Source organism: Aquila chrysaetos, chromosome 10 (genome assembly GCF_900496995.4).
Source record: "Aquila chrysaetos chrysaetos chromosome 10, bAquChr1.4, whole genome shotgun sequence".
NCBI classification, from domain to species: Eukaryota; Metazoa; Chordata; class Aves; order Accipitriformes; family Accipitridae; genus Aquila; species Aquila chrysaetos.
The window spans coordinates 7,000,520-7,018,040 of NC_044013.1; the positions used below are offsets into that span (position 1 = coordinate 7,000,520).

Here is a 17,521-nt window from a genome sequence, read left to right on the forward strand (position 1 = left end):
TGTGTTCAGAATACATTTATTATATTTATTATTATCTGTCCCATGGTTGCATGCAGGTAACAGCTTTCTGCGTTGTATTGAGATTGCTATGCAGTGATAACAAATGTTTCTCATTTAATGGCAACTGCCATGTAAGGACACAGAAATTGTTTTGCAAATGTGAGCTGAGCAATGCGTGGGGAAATGGCAAGTCTTTTAAAACGACGGGGGATGTTCAAGAAAACAGGTCGCGAAGCCCAGCGAGATCTTGGGCTCTCCGTGACCTGGTACGAAACAAGCAGTAGTCGCGATGGATGTGCCGTACAAATCCCAGGAGGCATGGAGCCCCAATGCCTCTGTTAGCTTCACAGCTGAGCGAGCCGTTTGGAGAATGGATGGGATAGCCGGGATGAACTCTGTGTAGCAGTGATGCAACGAAACTTTCGGAGGTACGCGGTCCGTGCTTCTTCTGCACCCTAGCTGGTGCTCGCTCTGCTCTCTTGTACCTGGTTGTACGTCGTGCTCCCTGGGTTAGGGATGTGCCTTGTACTGTCAGTGTTCGGATTTACTTTTGGCAGAGGGGGGAGAAAAAAACCTAGTATTGAAGGCTGCCTGCCTCTTGCCTCTGATGTGACCCTCTGAGGGAGCTCTTGTCTGACACCTGGACAATCTCAAGTGATAAAGAGTAACGCGTGTGGCACAGAAATAACAGCAGGTAATTTTAAATGCAGACTAACATCGTATGTTGGTGTCAAATTAAATATCGGGCCGCGTGGACTTCCCTTTGGTCTTTGACTGATCCCAGCCCTCATCAGAGCTGCTTTCCTAGATCCAAGTTATGAATCGCCCCTTTCCCAGCATTACTCCAGGGCTCCCAAAACCAGCAGAAGCTCTGCCATCCCTTTGTGGGCAGGGGGAACCAGATCCGGATTTTTTCCTAGTCCTGGGCAACGTGTCCTCCCCCTGCAAATGCACTTGCCCGCGGGGCTCAGCAGTCACGCTGCGGGCAGGGGGGGCTGCACCCCGGGGCAGCCGCTGGGCTCTCATCCTTCCCTCAGCTCCCAAAGTCCCGGTATAAAAAAGAACCCTCCGTGGCTGCGGTGAATCGCGGGGCCAACGGGGACTCTCCGTTTTGATGGGTGTGGGGGGGCTCCGTTGCTACGGCAACGGAATTTTTTTTTTTTCTTTTTATAGAATTGGATTTTTTTTTGTTTATTTCGATTTAGGAAAGCGGAAACAACTAGGACAGGGAAAGACTATAAACTTCCCTCTGTTTTTCCAAGAGAAAATTTTGGCAGGATGCAAAGGCAAGGTAGCACAGCTGCAGGTGCGTGCAGGAGGAGGCAGTCGGCTGGTGGCTCCTTGAGCCGATATCCCCAACCCCAATTATCTGTAGCTCTTTCCTTAGTACCAAACTAGCCCGAATTATTCACCTAGCTTTCTCACACTACATTTTCAAGTCTGACTAAAAGGGGACGCTGACCTGAACTCTTGCAGAGGGCTGAGGTTTACCACTTGCAGACCTAGTTTGCTTTTCAGCTGGTGGGATTATCTAGATTAATTTTTTTTTTTTTTTTAATAGGAATGTCAAAAAGCTGAGTCAGCCATACCAGAGCTATTAAGATCCTAAAACTTCTTCCTCCTTAAGGATTGCTTACCCCTACTCTATGCAGTCAGATGAATATGAGCTGTTTGTTCTGGCAGAGGGACAGACAGTCTGTTTTCCCCTACATGTATACAACTAATTTCAAGTCACTACTGTTCTAACTGGTGATAAAAGAGCTATCTTAAGCTTTTCACAGAACACAGTGACACTGTTAAATCAGCACAGCATTTGGATTAGCAGAAAGATGAGAGCTACACAGCTTAATGACAAAAAGGGGCAAAATCCCTTCTGTACTTGAAACTCCAGTTTCAAAGCAAATGGGTGGCCATTATTTTTCTTGAAGTTACAAATTTTCACCTTACTACTGATTCAAGGCTATTCAGTGTCAGCAATAGCCTGTTCTATTTGAGTAAAGAAGAAAAATTGCTTTCATGCCTTATTGCTCATCTGGTTAGACCTTCTCCTGCGGATGCGTAACAGGCAGCTGTGGGGTCACAGCCCCTGGGCTTGGTGACTTGAAGGACGCACAGGCTCTGATAACTCTTCTTTCAGGCTCATCCTTGGACGCATGTTCCCTTTCTAGCACTCTTGTCCTTGAAAGCAGGGGCCGGTGGTTTTTCTGCTCTGTCCTTCTGGTATGGACCTCTGTGGTTCTTTTGCGGCTTACGCGTCTCCTTGTGCGTACATGTCCCTTATCTCACCCTTCCCTAAGGTAGCAGTCATTATATTGCCCGGCAGGTTGGGTTCTCCTTGGCCTTCTCCAAGACCATTTTCTCAGTTTTGGGACAAAAGTGAGCCCAGGACCCTTTCCTGAACTTTCCATTCTGCTTATTAAGTGATCCTTCCTCAGCTGTGACCGTGTGTCCTTTGGCAGCGTACTTCCAGTAGCTGCTATTGGAGGCTGATCCTAAGTCTAAATGCCTTCTAATGCCTAAAACTTCCCAGTAACTTCCAGACTAAATTTATATATAAATGCATTTATGCCCACTTGTTCAAGGGCCAAGATGGTCTTTCAACTGAAATAGCTTTTCTCCCTTCTGAGGTTTAAATCTTTACTGTGTTTGTCAAGAGTGTTCTTCTAACATCAGAGATACCAATAGAGGAGAAGTATATTTACTAGCTGACGTCCTAGTGAAAGTGGTTGCAGCACTTTGGAATTCATCATTTGCAGATGCTGTGACCCCACAGTGGTGTTTCTAGGATTGCTTTACAATGCCAAATGGCCTTAGGCTGCACTCTACGTGGTGGCATCCTACCGCAGTGCTATCCCGAAGGAATCGCTGTGAAGCTGACAAAATTCAGAAGTGATGCAGATATGGGCATATCAGGCTTAATGCATTAATTCAGACGTCCTTGCATTTAGACTGCTTCGTACGCTTATTCTCCTGATACTGGGCTGCATTAGTGAAAACTGCACACAGAGGAACTTGAGAGATGCTTAAATTGCAGTTGACCCGACTCTAACCTATGACTTTCTCCGAACCAAAGAATTCGGTCTGGTACGTCTTCAGAGACAAGATCTCAGGGGATCTCAGCTTGACAGGTAGGCTGGGTTAAATGTGATTATCCGTGCTGCTTGTGCCAAGCAGAACTGTTCACAACCAGCCACTCCTGTTCACGTACCCATACAGTGTTCTGGGTGTATTTAATGGACTATGCAATAACTTAAAAATCACACGAGGGGGTGGGAAAGCGAGGGATACTTAAAAGCAGAAAAAGGAATAGAGCGACCTTGTTCTTGCGCAAAAAGCAAGCAGAAATAAATGACGGCTTATGCTAACAAAACCCAAGTTGGTATTTCCAGAAACTGCAACTGAATATCTGTATGCCACGGACTGTCTGTAACGAGCAGAGTACATTCTGTACCATTAGTGGGGTTCGACTAAGACCAGTGACTCCAGTCAGATGACAGAAGTAGTGCTAAGCTTAGTTTAACACAATCTGCAGAAGCAGCTCTGCACAGTTGCTATAACACTATGTTAAACTAGGCTAAACTCTGAATACTGCTATAGTCACTGCTTTTGGAACCACTCTGGATTCAGTCTGTCAGAATGTTCCTCTCCTTTACAAAATACATAATCTCATTTAAAATCATCTAGTTGCCCGAAAGCTACTCAATGTGGGGAAAAAAGGCTGACAGAGTTCCCTCCTGCCTGCTGATGTAGTAAACTTGCTGATTGCTTATCTGCAGTAACACCAACCACAATTTTTTTTATTTTTGAAATCATATTTATGAACACCTTCTTGGTTCATACTGTCTTCTAAAATATGGGCATTTATATGTACTGCTTCTTAGGAAAGATCAGTTTCTGAAAGTGTATTTTTTTAAACTCTTATTATTGTTGATATTTTTAAAAATCTTCAACCTGACTTCAAGGGGAAAGCCCTCCTTTCCCTGTCCCCCCCCAGCACCCCAAACAATTCTCCTTGTACCACTTCACCTGTTGGGATACCACTGAATTTTGGGGTTTGAAAATATCCTGGGCAGGATTCCCCACCTGTCACAGCAACGCACTCTCCTAACGCAGCTCTAAAATGTCTGGCTGATCAGTGGACCTCAACTGTTGATGATTCAGCAGATGACAATTTCTCTCTGAATCAACACCCCAACAAGATTTTAGGGAGAAGAGACTGTTATCAGTGAGATATAAAGGGAGATCCGGGAGCTATCACAACACTTCATTGTTTTTCAGCAAAATGTTTCACTTCCTTAGTTTGAAAGAGCTTTGTTTGAAAAGTGAGCTGTGTTTTCAGGGGAAAAAAAAAAAAAAAAAAAAAAGAGGGTGGGTGGGTTTATGGTCAAGTGAAATATTCCAGGTTTATCTGAAATGATATTTCTGAAAAAATTTGGAGAAAACTGTTTCCTTGCCTTGGGGAACCAATTTCTTCTCCCTGACCTGATATGTGAAGGAAAAGTGCTCGTCCTGGAGTCTTTGGCTCAAGTCCAACACAGAAAATTGAAGTTCGTCTTCCCAAATCCTTTCTGCAACTCTGTTTGGATAAAGTCTTCTTCCACTCCCTGTACAAACTGTTTTGCTGCTATTTTAATAGCTTCAGAGCTCTGCCACTGGCATCCATCTTAAATGATGAGCAAAGTGACCCTTTCAGTTTCTTGCCTAATTCGCACTGACTGTTCTGCCATTAGTTAGCTAATGATTTGTGAAATATTTTGTGATATACCTTGTGGTCTTCAGCTGAACAGTCCTCTGTAAGTGTCTAATATTAGTAGTAATGGTGATACATACCAAGTCACCATTGCGTTTCCTCAAGCATTTCTTTCATTTAAGCAAGTTAAGTGGTTAAAAACTTCTGCTGCGTGTTGAAACTTTTAGGTTTTGGCAGTGTTAATGCAAGCATACAAGCAGAGCTTCCTCTTGCAGGCTTTCCTCTTGCCAGCAGTTCCCGTTCACACCAGCACACAGGCTAAATTTTGCAGCATACCACAATGTACCCTGAGATCTTGATGAATTTTTTTTTCTTTTTTTTTTTTTTTTTTTTCTTTCCCCCCCCTCCATCCGCTCGGAGCACACCTGAGCCTCTGCCCAGGGTTACGGGGAAAGCAGGGAGTGGAAGATGTTTGTGTGCACGTAGCTTTTGCCCCAGCATGGCCCTGGGACCTGATCAGGGCTCACCCCTGTAGCCAAGAATGAGTAAACGCTCCTACACACATTAGTTTAACTGCAACTAGGGACGTAATTGGGATTATTCATGTTACGCCAACTGGGAGGATTGGAGCTCTGCTGCATGTGAGATCATATACACAAAGCCAACGCAAAGCTCCCACTGATTTTGGAAAAGCCTGGATATAAGATGATATCCTTACTACTGAGAGCTGGAATGAAAGCGCTATAGAGAAACCATTAGAAATCCATGAGCACCAGAGTACCTTGCGGCTTCAGAGTATCTCTCTAAACACCTAAACGCAGCAGCTTGGCGCAGGTGGTTCCGGAAATAAGCTGGATTCAGGATAATGCTCCTTAAAAAGATGAGAGATGGACAAGTTAAGATTTCTAATTTTTAAATCATTAAAAGCTACTAATAATCAAACCGTGACTGACGCATGCTGTATACGCTTATTCTATACAACTCAACGCTGTACGTCTCAAATGTAATATGAACCATCGCTTTCTCTCTTGACAGCTGTGATATATGAACAAGCATTATTAACGTTTTTATTGAGGCTATATCATAAATGCAGTTTGATTAGGGTTTTGTGTATTGTTCTAGAAAAAAAATTCCTGTAGTAATATTCTATATTGCCTTTCGCTTGGAGATAACGTAAGCAAAGGTGCTACAGTACAACTTCTTGTTAACCCTTACTTCCACAAACGTGAGTGACAGTTGTCTGACCCATCTACTTGGAAAAACTGCATCTAGAATGTATTTTAATGTTAACTTGCAAGATTTTGAAATACTTTCTGTACAAGTGATAGGTTCTACGTGGGTGGACCTTGGCATGTTTCTTAGACACATAATTTAACAGATGCAATTCCAGGTGTAACAAATTACAGGCTTTAAGTCAATATCAGGAAAAGATGGAAAGGTAAAAATAGCATAAGCTAAGCAGTTAGATTGGCAGGCCAGGGTAGCCTTCTGATGTGAGCAGGGGGATGGCAAGAGTGACAGCTTCTTCTACAGCTAATTAGTTCCACTTGCGAGATCTCCAACAAATGACTGGCTTCTCTGGTCAGCACTTCTCCCAGAGTTTGGAGAAAAGGTACATATAGCATGTTTTAGGATGCAAAGTTTAATATTTATCATTACATGCATGTTTTAGGAACTATTTAACGGTAGCTTACAACATCAACAAAGACATTAACACTACATTCTATTACAAAGAAAATTTGCAAACTGGCTTCTGTTCCTTTTGTTTTGGAAAAAAAAAGTTTGAAAAACTTTGTTTTGAAAGTTCTGAATATCATGTTAACATTAAAACTACTGCTTTTGTGATTTCAGTCTACTAATAACCACAGAACTAATCCTCTTCATAACCAGATAATTTATTAAAGTTTATTCATAGTCTTGAAACTATGACATAAATATTTATGTAAACCCATTCAGCTATAAATTCACATTTATGGAAACACCTAGTGCATTTTAGAAGGCCAATAACTATCTTTTCTCTGTGTGTTCAATGTTTATGGGCTGTATGTCTGTGGCCTTCAGAAGGAGCTTTCAAAACAAGTTAAAACCTAAAGGTATCTCCAAGATGCTGTAGACTTGTGAATCAAATTCACTCTGGAGGCACTTTCTCCAAGGCATGCAGAAGAAGACCTAAAGCTCTGAATGGTTACATCTACATTTGCAAGTAATTAGATATATAAGGAGTGGATCAGTAGGTCAGAGAAGCTAATGTTGATGCTCCTACATCTATATTGTAGATAGCTGGGGCTTTTATTTCAGACTAGACTTAGTCTGTTCCCTTAAACAAAATCTCCCCGTACATGTTGCTCAAAGCTGTCTTGAAGGTCAGCCGATGGTTTGGATTCCTGTGCCTTCATTAGGTGCTGCTTGTATTTTGTGCGCAGCTCATGCAGAACGTACAGGTAGTTTTCTCTGAAATTAATCTATTTCGTGAGTGCCAAAATTGGTCTGTGAATAATCTAGTGTGCGTGGAAAATGGAGAAAACCGGGTAAAGTGCATCACAATGCTCCTATTGCGCCAAACCAAAATGCTAAGGTAGCTGTAACCAGTGATGTTTCTGTTCTGGCGGAGTAAAGCTTTGCTCTGTCTGAGCAGAGCTGCGTTGTGCTCCGGAGATGCAGCTCTGCTGAAGACCAGCCTAAGGTGGTATAGGAACTAGGAGGCATCTCAGAACCATGCTTTCCCAGTCCAACATTGGAAAAATGCTCAGAAAACTGTATGGAGAGAAAGCATTACCCTGCAGGAACTACCTCTCTGGGGACAAGGTGTGGGGGGAAAACCAGTGACGAATGATGTCATGTAACTTAAGGCATTACTGGAGGAGGCGCAGACCTTAGTGACTGGGGGCACATCTAAATACTGAACTAAAATACAATGTACAAAACCGCATGGGATGTTAAAAATCAGTTGCTTTTAATGAGGGGAACAAATCACTCTTATTAGTAACAAAAAGGTAACACTAACAGCAAACATGGTTCAGATCTGAAGTTTAGACAATACTGATGGTCACCAAAACTTAATTTAACCCAAAAAAAAAGTCATCAAAACATCAAATACTATCAGCATTTAATGCTTTGACCAAAACAGTAACACTTTACATAGATGGCAACTGGTACTTCTGCAAGCTATTTTAAAGGAGATTATTGCTGCTGTAAACTGTAGTCAACCGTTGATAATAGTAATATTGATTATTTTTTTTTCCCTCTCTCTCTCCCCCCCCCCCCCCCCCCCCCCAAGTTATTGGTTCTACCACAGCCAAGCAATAGCGCTATGAGGGGAAAAAATTAAAAAATCGATAATTCCTTGGTAGTTAGCAACATATTTTCTGTAAGTCTTTGAGCAGGATGTGCTGTGATAGGCTTATAATAAATATAGAACTGTGGCAGATTTTCATAAAATTAGATATCAGTTCTCCATTTTCCATCTTGAGTTTTTACTAGTCTCAAAAAGATCAACTGCTTCTCTCGATCTATAAATTCTATACTGAAAAATATTATAGCATGCCCTAATAACTTGAGCAAACATCAGAAAGCTACCTTTGACTCCTGGCAGTTTGGTTTGATGTTGCTAGGCTCTCTGTAGCCTATATACTAGAAATAATTTCTGCTCTATTACTACTCTACCCAAAAGTAGCCCTTTGCCGTACTGATGGAGCTCCAGTTTAGCAGCCTTTGTGCAGAGCAGTGCTAACTTAATGCCAGGCGTGCTCTAAAACTGTGTAGAGCTGTCTCTTTGGCTTTTAAATCTGCCTCTGACCTGTTTCAGGCGATTTTGGTGAAAAGGGGAAAAAAAACCCAACAATGAAAATAGGAAGCAAAGGAATCATACAAACAAAGGTTAAAAGGAAAACCCTAATTCCAGGAAGTTCTCCTTCAAATAGGAGCAGATGGGGGACCCATCTGGCCAGGCAGGGATGTGCCAGGCTGTGCACACTGAGAACAAGTCCATGCTCCAAGATCCACCTCCAGCCATGAGCAGTCTTGATACTAGGCTGGTTAACCCAGTAATTAATTAGGAGGGATGGGTTTCGGGAGGGAGGCTTGAAAGAAGAATTAGGAAGGGAAGGTGGTGGACACGCCGGCTGCAATGCACTTGGGACAATCTCTGTATGTGGTGATTTGTGCGTCGGTCCTTTCGTCTTTTTACTCGTGTGCCTCTCGTGGGAGCTTCAGGTAGAAAAAGTAGTTTCGACAGGAAACGTCTGAAAATGGATAGCTCTTATTTTGCACAGAGAAAACTTCTAATCCGCAAAACTGCAAATAAAGTCACTACATCTGAAGATTAAAACTTGTGTTCTTGCCAGGTTTTGCCCTCATCTGTCAAATGACTAGGCTAAAGTAAACTTGAAATAGATTTTCATTTATTTTTCATCTTCACTGTAATCCAAAGACTGCCCTGTTAAAAGCCTTTCGTAAATCATTTGGTCAGTTTTTCTCAACAAAACAGTCCTTAAGTAATGCCGTATATCAGCCTCTTTTTTGACATTTCCGTTTTTTCATCTTGACATCTTCTCTTAAAAATAATACAGTGTTTGTCCTATTATCTTTTTTTTGAGACTGTGAGGAGGGGGGAAGAAGGCATCAAGTCTCTCCTCATCATAGCAATTGGAGTATGCGAATCAAAGATGCACACGTTAGTCTGTGGTTTTCGCTCCAAGTTTTTCTTTCAGTCGTGCCGCCCGGTGTTAAGAAAACAGGTGTGGCGAGAAACTGGGATTGCTCCATCAAAACTGGCTGCTAGAAATCACGTTGCCTTTTCTCTGAGGTGCGCATTCTCTATCAAATTCCTTCCCAAATGCAACGGGGATTTAACTCGAATCTGACTGACATGAAAAAGTGCCTCTGCTACTATCCACCACATCATTTGTGTTTTGGCCTTTATAGGCCAAGAAAAGTCCAAGAGATGATTCTATAGATGAAACGAGTGAAAAAATACATTTTACCACTAAAGCAGATAAACTCATTTTTCTTGCTAGTACTGTGAGTAAAAGCTAGCTTGTTGGTAGAGGTGCATGCAGTTATTCTTTAATTAGACTGGCAGAAGCTTTTTCTTAGTTGCCCATGCTTTCCTGTGATACGGTGTGGTCTTCTGTACAAATGCACTTTAATAGTCTATTATAATTGACTATTAGAGAGGAATTAGGTGGTTTGGCAGAAGTAAAAATTCAGTGCTAAAGCAGTATGTGCCTCTATGCAGAGAGATGTAAAGCCAGCACGGATCGGTATGGCAGGGCGCTGTGCTGGCACGTCCATACGTTGCTGGTGCTGAGTGAGCGTACAATTGTAGTTGCTGAGGCTTTCTTCAGCACGACATTAAATACAATGTCAGTGCAAGTAATGTGTCAACTAGTATTCTGCAGAACCATGTATTCGGCTGCTGTGGACTAATACAATGCTTTTATCTTCAGTGAACACTGTCAATCAGCGCAGCTGATGATCTAGCCCCAATATACTTACAGACGAACCTGACAAATCCTGTACAATTACACTGAACCTCAACTTTCTTTTTCCCTTGTTTCATCTATATGGCAGGTAGCTTATTCTCTGCAGTGTAGTACTAGTCTTACATCTGTTTGAGTCTGCCGTGCCTCGTTTTGTGATCCCAAGGGCTGGTTTAAGAGTTCAACTCTACTAGAGGCACTCAAATTCCTGAAACTCAAATTCCTGAACCCTGTAGTAGCCAGGAATCAACCTCATCATATTTTCCTGCAATTTGCCTGTGCAGCTATGTTATGATTTTATTTAAGTTTTATTTGAGGACCTCATGGTGGTGCATTTGCTTGTAGCTAACTTTTGTATTCTAAACCATTTCTCCTCCCGGTGCTGTTGTAGGGAGCTAAGAGGGATGTGTCTTGGATACACAAAAACTTGCGGGCTTCCTTACTCTGTGTGAGAGTTTACCAAAGCTGACATCCTGAAGAGGAAAAAAAAACCTCCCTGTTGCAACAAGCTGGTGGAAATATTTGGTAGGCTTGTGAAAGCAGGCATGCAGAAGCGCTTTCTCCCAGAGGACAAGCGTGCGGTGGTTTCAGTGCTAGTGGGCATTAATAATTAAAGGAAGGAGGAGGGTGTCTGTGGTGAGAAGATCCACCTGAAGGGATGTGTGAGGGAGGTTGGGCCTTTCTCCGGAGCTTGGTTTCGGTCTCTTGGTGGCTGGACAGGTTCAGACCCATCGGTCGGTGGGGAGTTTTCTTTCTATTGCCACCAAATGCCTGGCTGTGACTGTGCCCACCTTGCCCTGTGCCTGGGGACCTTTTACCCTTGCATGAGTGCTCTGGTCCCTGAAGGAAGGAGCACCCTTCCCTTACTGCCCTGGCCGCTCTTTTTAAAGAATTGACGTGCAAAATTAGATAACATCTGTGTTAGAGAGAAAAAAGCTTGAGGACAAAGAAGCCAGGGCCACTTGGAAGATGTAGCTACAAGAGTAGTCGTACTGAATGCTGCTTATCAAGGCAAATCTGGCAGAGTCCAGAATGGGTAATCTGATAAATCATTAGGAATCCCTTCTAATATAGTCATCACTGAACCAACCAAACAGCTGCAAACAAAGGCAGAAAAACTTCTGCCAAACTTAGGTGGATCAAGGAACAGGACCAGATCCTTTTACACTGAAGGAGGACACCTGACTTGTCTTTGTGCAGTTGCATTTTTTTTTTTTTTTTTTTTATGTACAACCAATCAGAAATACATGCAGTTATGGCTTCTATGGGTGAGGACCTTCAGTGCACAGAAGAAAACATCTCATGAAGTTTTCATATCTAAACAGACAGGAAGGGAGGAAGTGTGGGTTCCCAAAAAAGGTTTCACATGCCTTTTGTCTGTCAGTAAAGTGAAATATAACTGCCATGCTAAAAGGTTTTGCAGCAGCAATTTGCTTTGAATTGCAAGCATAAGATAAATGTGCTATACAGGTCTCGATTCCTCAGCTGTGAAGGTGGTAAAAAGGAGAATGTTCTCTGGTCCAGAACAAAAAGATATTTAGAAAGATCTTGTTTCAAAGCTCCCAAAACATCTTGACACAAGTGGAGATACTCTGCGTTCCCTGTCTTGTTTGCATAACGTACTGCCCACTCACTTTCCAGCTGTACAAGTATCACTTTCTTGACCACCAAATTTTCTGATGCCATTAGGACTGCTGTCATGTATCGCAACTCTTATAAAACAGTTCAATGTTGCTAGTCTTTTTCCTTCCGTGAGGAACCGTATTTCTTCCAGGTCACTACTTCCCCCACCCCCCCAAGGATGCCTTTCCTTAATAGGATCTCAGCACACGTTATGTAGATAAATGTTTTTGCAATATAGCATCATCAGAGTCAAGGGGAATATAGCCTTTGACCTCAGTGGAGGAAGTCTCAGCCCATAAAATAGGAACTATGTCACTGATATACCAACCTGGAAATAACATATGATTCAGAGTTGAGAATCAGAATCCAGAGAAAACGCTTCTCATTTTAAAAGTAATAAAAAGTTGATGTACATAGAAAAATTTGAAATGCTGCGTGAGAAGGAATTATTTTTTAAGACTACTTCTGGTTTATATTATCCAGAGCATCTCAATGGAATAGCTTTGTATTAATAATATCTCATCTATTATGTATATTGCAATATGCCTAACACAATTGCTGAAGTAATTAGGTGCTGCTAATTCTTCTCTTTCTTTTCCTCCCTTTTCTGAGGAGGTAAAGAGATTAGAAGAGTAGTTTAGAGCAAAGTATACATTACACTACAGACTTCCCACAGATCAGCAGCATCAGCCATTATGTTTCTCATTTTTCTATTTCTACCTAAAAATCTGTTCTCTTGATCTCTTCCTCTAACCTGTCTCCATTTTAATGCCCACTGACTGCACTGTATCATACCATCGTTGCATTATTTACTGTTGATTATTTAATATTTCACTAGAATTCCATTCTTCAATTTACTTTAATATAGTGCTCTTTTAAAGGTGCAGATTAAGGAAGCTAGGGAATGAAGTAGCTGAATATTGAATTTTTAGTCTCAAAGTTCTGAATTAATCTGGATTAGAGAGTCCTGACTTATCCTGTCTATAATACACTGACCAAGTTTTGAGATGCCTTTTTTCTGACAGATATTGCATAAAGCTTGATCATTAATAATTATTTTAAGCCTTTTGTGTTTGAAAAGTCACTGGGAAAAATGCAAAGGATTTGGAATTAAATCTGTGAGGCTTCAGCTGTTGTAGATTTTCTTTCCCACTGTGCCTCCATAAGAGATTCCCTCTGTTAAGTCATCACGAAAGCAATCATGTACTACTTAACAGAGGTGCTATTTTCTACTTCATATGTCTCCCTATGAATTGTGCGAGAGGCATTAGAGGGCCCTGCCTTCCACTGAACACATAAAAAGGCATAGCAGAAAAAGCTTTACAGATTTATTACATTCTCTATGCATTGCCTTTCTGGGAGGGAGGGAGAGAATTGGCAGCAGGTCATGCTGCGGAGCAGAGCCTGCAAGGACACAGGAAAATCTTTGCTAACCCCCAAAGATTTTGGATAGCTCCGTACAGCAGTCCTCATTATCATGAACATATCTTTCAGGCATTACTTAGAGGTAATGTTAAAGAAACATGCCACAATGTCTGATTCCTCTTCCTCCCCTCAGCTCTTACGTCCACGATTTCCAGATCGAGGGAAGGAGGGCAGGGAGCGAAGCCCAGGGATGCTCTGGGAGGACGCAGGTCACAAACGTCCTTCCAGATGGCACTTCCCAATGCACCTCCCACCACCAGCCGTGGGCTTCTTATGGCATGATGGCAATCCCATCGGGAAGAGGTGTGACTTTGCTGGGCAGCCTTGTTCCCCTGCTGAGGAGCTTATTTCCAGAGGAGTCCTACGGCACCAGCAGCCATACTACAGCTGGGCAGGGAGTGATCAGAAGTAGGCAGAAATGAAACACAATGCTCTTCGTCACTTGCTGCCGGGTAGGTGACGTTAACCTCTTCCACATTTCCTAGTGCTTGATCCACGGACAGGATCTCCACGAACAGCAGTCTATGTTTAGGCAACCGGATCAAGCCACGTGCCTGTCATTCTTCAAATCTTGTGTGCCATGAGGACCATAGCAGCTGAGAAAGTGCAAGCGCAGCGGCAAAAAACATATTTCTAATAGAAAGGTTCTGTGTTTGTATTCCCATGTGCAAACAGCAAGTCACGTGGCGTCATCGCAGATTTATTTTGGCTTGCTTGGAGGAAAAAAGCAAAATAACCAAAGAAACTGTAAGGGGATATAGAGTCTCATCGAGAAAGTTGTGTATATCATGTCTTGAAGGATCCTCCATCTTCAATTGTCATGGAGTTCAGCATTGCGCTCTCCAATTTCAAACAAAATTGAATCTTAACAGTTGCTGGGTTGTGTACGTGATGCACTGTGGGTTGTTTTTCCACATGCGCCTGCAGCTTTATGGATTTCTCTGTTGGGCCTGGCCCTCTGAAGAGCAGGCGTAATTGGGGGACTGCTCTGCTGAAATGCTATGCTCTGCTTCAAGATTGTTTTCATTTGAGGCAAAAATTCAACCACTGACATTATTAGGCTGAGCAACATAAGGCCTAAGTACTAATCTGAGGTTTCTTAGTCAGTTCTTGACTTCTCAGACCTTCACTGTTTTGCCATCTGCTATAATTGAAAATTGCCTTCTGCAACCAAAGGGAAAATCTAATTTCTCAGCAAGCCATATGGGGTTATTAAGATCATTAAACCCTGGTATGCCATAATGCCTGGGCCAAAAGGACCACAGGGCATGTAAATATTGTGTGATTCATTTTATAGCTTCAGACTGCAAGTTAGGAATTATTTTGATGGCTATCTTATGATGAAAATGGTGGTCAAGTAGGTGACTGCAGATGTTGCTTGGTCAGGTCGATCCGTGGCACGTTTGTTCAGAGCTGTGACGGATGAGAAGTGGTTTTAATGGGGTTTGATCGCAAAGGGTAAATCTTTTGTATCCGCCTGACGAATGATCAGAACCCGGCCGGTGTCCTCAATTGTGCCAGTGATGCTAAAGGCAGCCTTAAATTTTGATGTTAAGAAACCGGAGAATACAATTTCCACTTTTCAGGAGGACCCAGACGTGGCTTCTCATACAGGATCTAAAGCTGATGATATAAATTGTACTCCCTTTCCTTTATTAAGAACGGGAAAGCGATTCCCCTGAAGATGCCTGTTCTTGAACACTTTAAAACTGAACTGCTGGAATTTTTCTCTATTTCTTTGGTTGTGACACTTCCTAAGATTTCTTTCTAGCAAAACCCACTTCTATATATTTGATACAACTGTGTGTGAGAATATTAAAGCTGATTTTTGGTTAATAAGGCTTCAGAAATGAATGCAGGAGCTGTGAAATTTACATGAAATTAAAGAAAGAATAGTTCAGTAAATGCAAATAAATGCAGAAATGAATATTTTAATTTGGATTCATGATTAAAGCCAAAGGATTACCAGCAAACCATTACAATGTGGTGATGACATAAAAACTCAATGGGAATAAAAATTTCATATGCACTAGTTAACTGATGGCAGTAAGCTATTTTTAGTAGGAGAGCTCAGAGTAATTTATTTTCTCTTTTCAAAAAAATATAGCTATTGATTGTATTTCAAGTTTTGTCTATGTATTAATTATGTCTCAGAATATATTTTACTGGTATACTATTGTATCAGTTCCTGCATTTCACAATGTGACAACTATGGTCAGTAGATTTATTCCCATTCTGCAAGTTATTAGAAGAATTATATTGAAAATAGGCATTACTGACTGCCACTTTTCTTTGTGCTATGTAACTAAAGGAGTTAAGAACAAATTGTTATAATAGCATATTAGAAAAGAAAAGTGAAGGATTTTTCCCTCCTTCAGGTTTTCCAGTGATCTCAATCTGACTGCATTTATTTTCTCTGTAGGTCATGGGTTTCTTAGGTCATGGTTTCTGTTTTAAGACAATTGAAACCAAAGCTTGTCTGACTAGGCTTTAGGTTCTGTAGCACTGGGGTCAATACATCTTGCTATTTTGAAATCAAGATAATTTAAAGGAGGTAAAGAAAAGTATTTCCTGTTCTAGTTATATTGATACTGTCCAAAGAGCTTCCTTATTTTAGTGTTCTTGGAAATCAAAGTTAGAATAAGAGAGCTATCATTACCATTTTTCCAAAAGTTGTGAGTCCAGTCAAACTTTATATATATATAATTTTTTTTTTCTTTTCTAATATGGTCTTTGAGAAGCCATGAAAATATGTGGTTGGTTTTTAGTTTGCATGCGGAGTGCATTCTGGGATTTTTCTTGTTGGGTTGTTTGGGTTTTTGTGTGTGTGTGTGTGTTCGTTCGGTTTTTTTTTTTTTTATGGGAATCTCATGGTCTTCCCCACTTCCTATGCTTTGGCTCACCTAACAGAATACTCCACCTGAAAGGAATACAGGTTGTATCCATGCTAGATGTGCCCTGGGAGTGCACATAATGTTCTCTAACCACTCATGGGCGTTCAGGCTGTCAACCCACAATGGTGCTTGGAACTAGTCTGAAGGATGCACCCCCCCAGTGTGTATAGGCTCCAGGTAGGCATAGCTTTACAGACAAAAAATGCTTGGGAAAGGTGTGGGGATGAGTAGGGACGGGAGACAAAGACCTCGTCATTAAGTCGGGATTCTCAGACTTCCCGTGACTTTGCGTGTAGCTAAATGAACTTTCTGCCATGACAGCATTACATTTCTATACCAACACGTTATTCTTCACCACTGTCTCCTGTGCATTAGGCATAAGCATGTGCCTCCTCTTTTGTTGTAACTACTCTTTTGTAGTTACATTCGTTTGAGATGATTGTATGAAAAATCCTCCCCCTGCGCTAATTGCAGTGTCCATCTTAATATCTCTCATACAAGGGAAAATATGGATGGAGACCTCAATAATGAAGTGTTGCTGGCAGTACGTGCATGCGCTTAACAGAAACTATCGTTATGCCTGAGTGCTAATTAAAGGCAGCACAAACCCAGCAAAATCCTAACTCATCTGAAACTAATGGGAATTTCATCTTCACCGTGTGCAAGTTTTGTTTCTGGCCTCTTTATGCGTTGCTGGTGGTGCTGGTATTTGCAGTGGATCACAAGTGAGCCTATGAGGAATTATGTAATGAAAATAATTTGAAGCCATCCCTGACCTAATCTGGCTTGAAAAAGATCAAGAGCTCTCATAATATCATTACTGTCATATAAGGCTGAGCATGTTTATATTTGTCTAGCTTCAATTTTAAGGGTGCCCTGAACTATGTACGTGACTCACCTGCAATATCCTTACCTACTGCATTGTCAAAGCAGTAAATGTATACATGCTTATGGTGGCTTAATGTCTCAAATTTTGAGAATTAGTTCAATCTAAATGTCAGTGCCATGTGTAAGTTGTGTTTTATAGATTCCTCTTATTATTAGACTGATTCTTCCTGCACAGGATTTATTCATAGTCTTTGTTTAATTTTTTATTTCAGTCTTAACAGTGTATCTAATCAATATTTATTTTTACCTGTGTGAATGATTCAGAGCATCATCAAGCTTCCTCAGTTTTAAGTAGCAGGTTACAAGCTTTGTCTCAATAAAACTGGCGATACTGGAAATATCTTCTGGAGATGGCTCAAGGGTATCATCTGTAGCAGCACCTTTACTGAAAAGCTGTACAAGAAACAAAAATGTTATTTACTAATGTTATAATACACCTTTTGTTAGCTAGAAATGCTTTTTGTAACTGATAAATGGAGAAAACTGACTTCTAAGTAAAATATACCCTGACTTTAGTTAAA

General features: G+C 41.4%; 1 protein-coding gene across 1 annotated transcript in view; it reads right to left on the minus strand.

Moving 5' to 3' along the window:
- Window positions 1-17,521, minus strand: part of SPATA16 (spermatogenesis associated 16) — an 80,658-nt gene that overhangs the window by 48,622 nt on the left and 14,515 nt on the right. Inside the window, exons 2-3 of the mRNA XM_030028369.2 lie at window positions 17,248-17,393; window positions 5,472-5,561 (exon numbers count right to left, since the gene is read on the minus strand). Coding sequence (XP_029884229.2) covers window positions 5,472-5,561; window positions 17,248-17,393 — 236 coding nt within the window. The remainder of the gene's footprint in view (window positions 1-5,471; window positions 5,562-17,247; window positions 17,394-17,521) is intronic.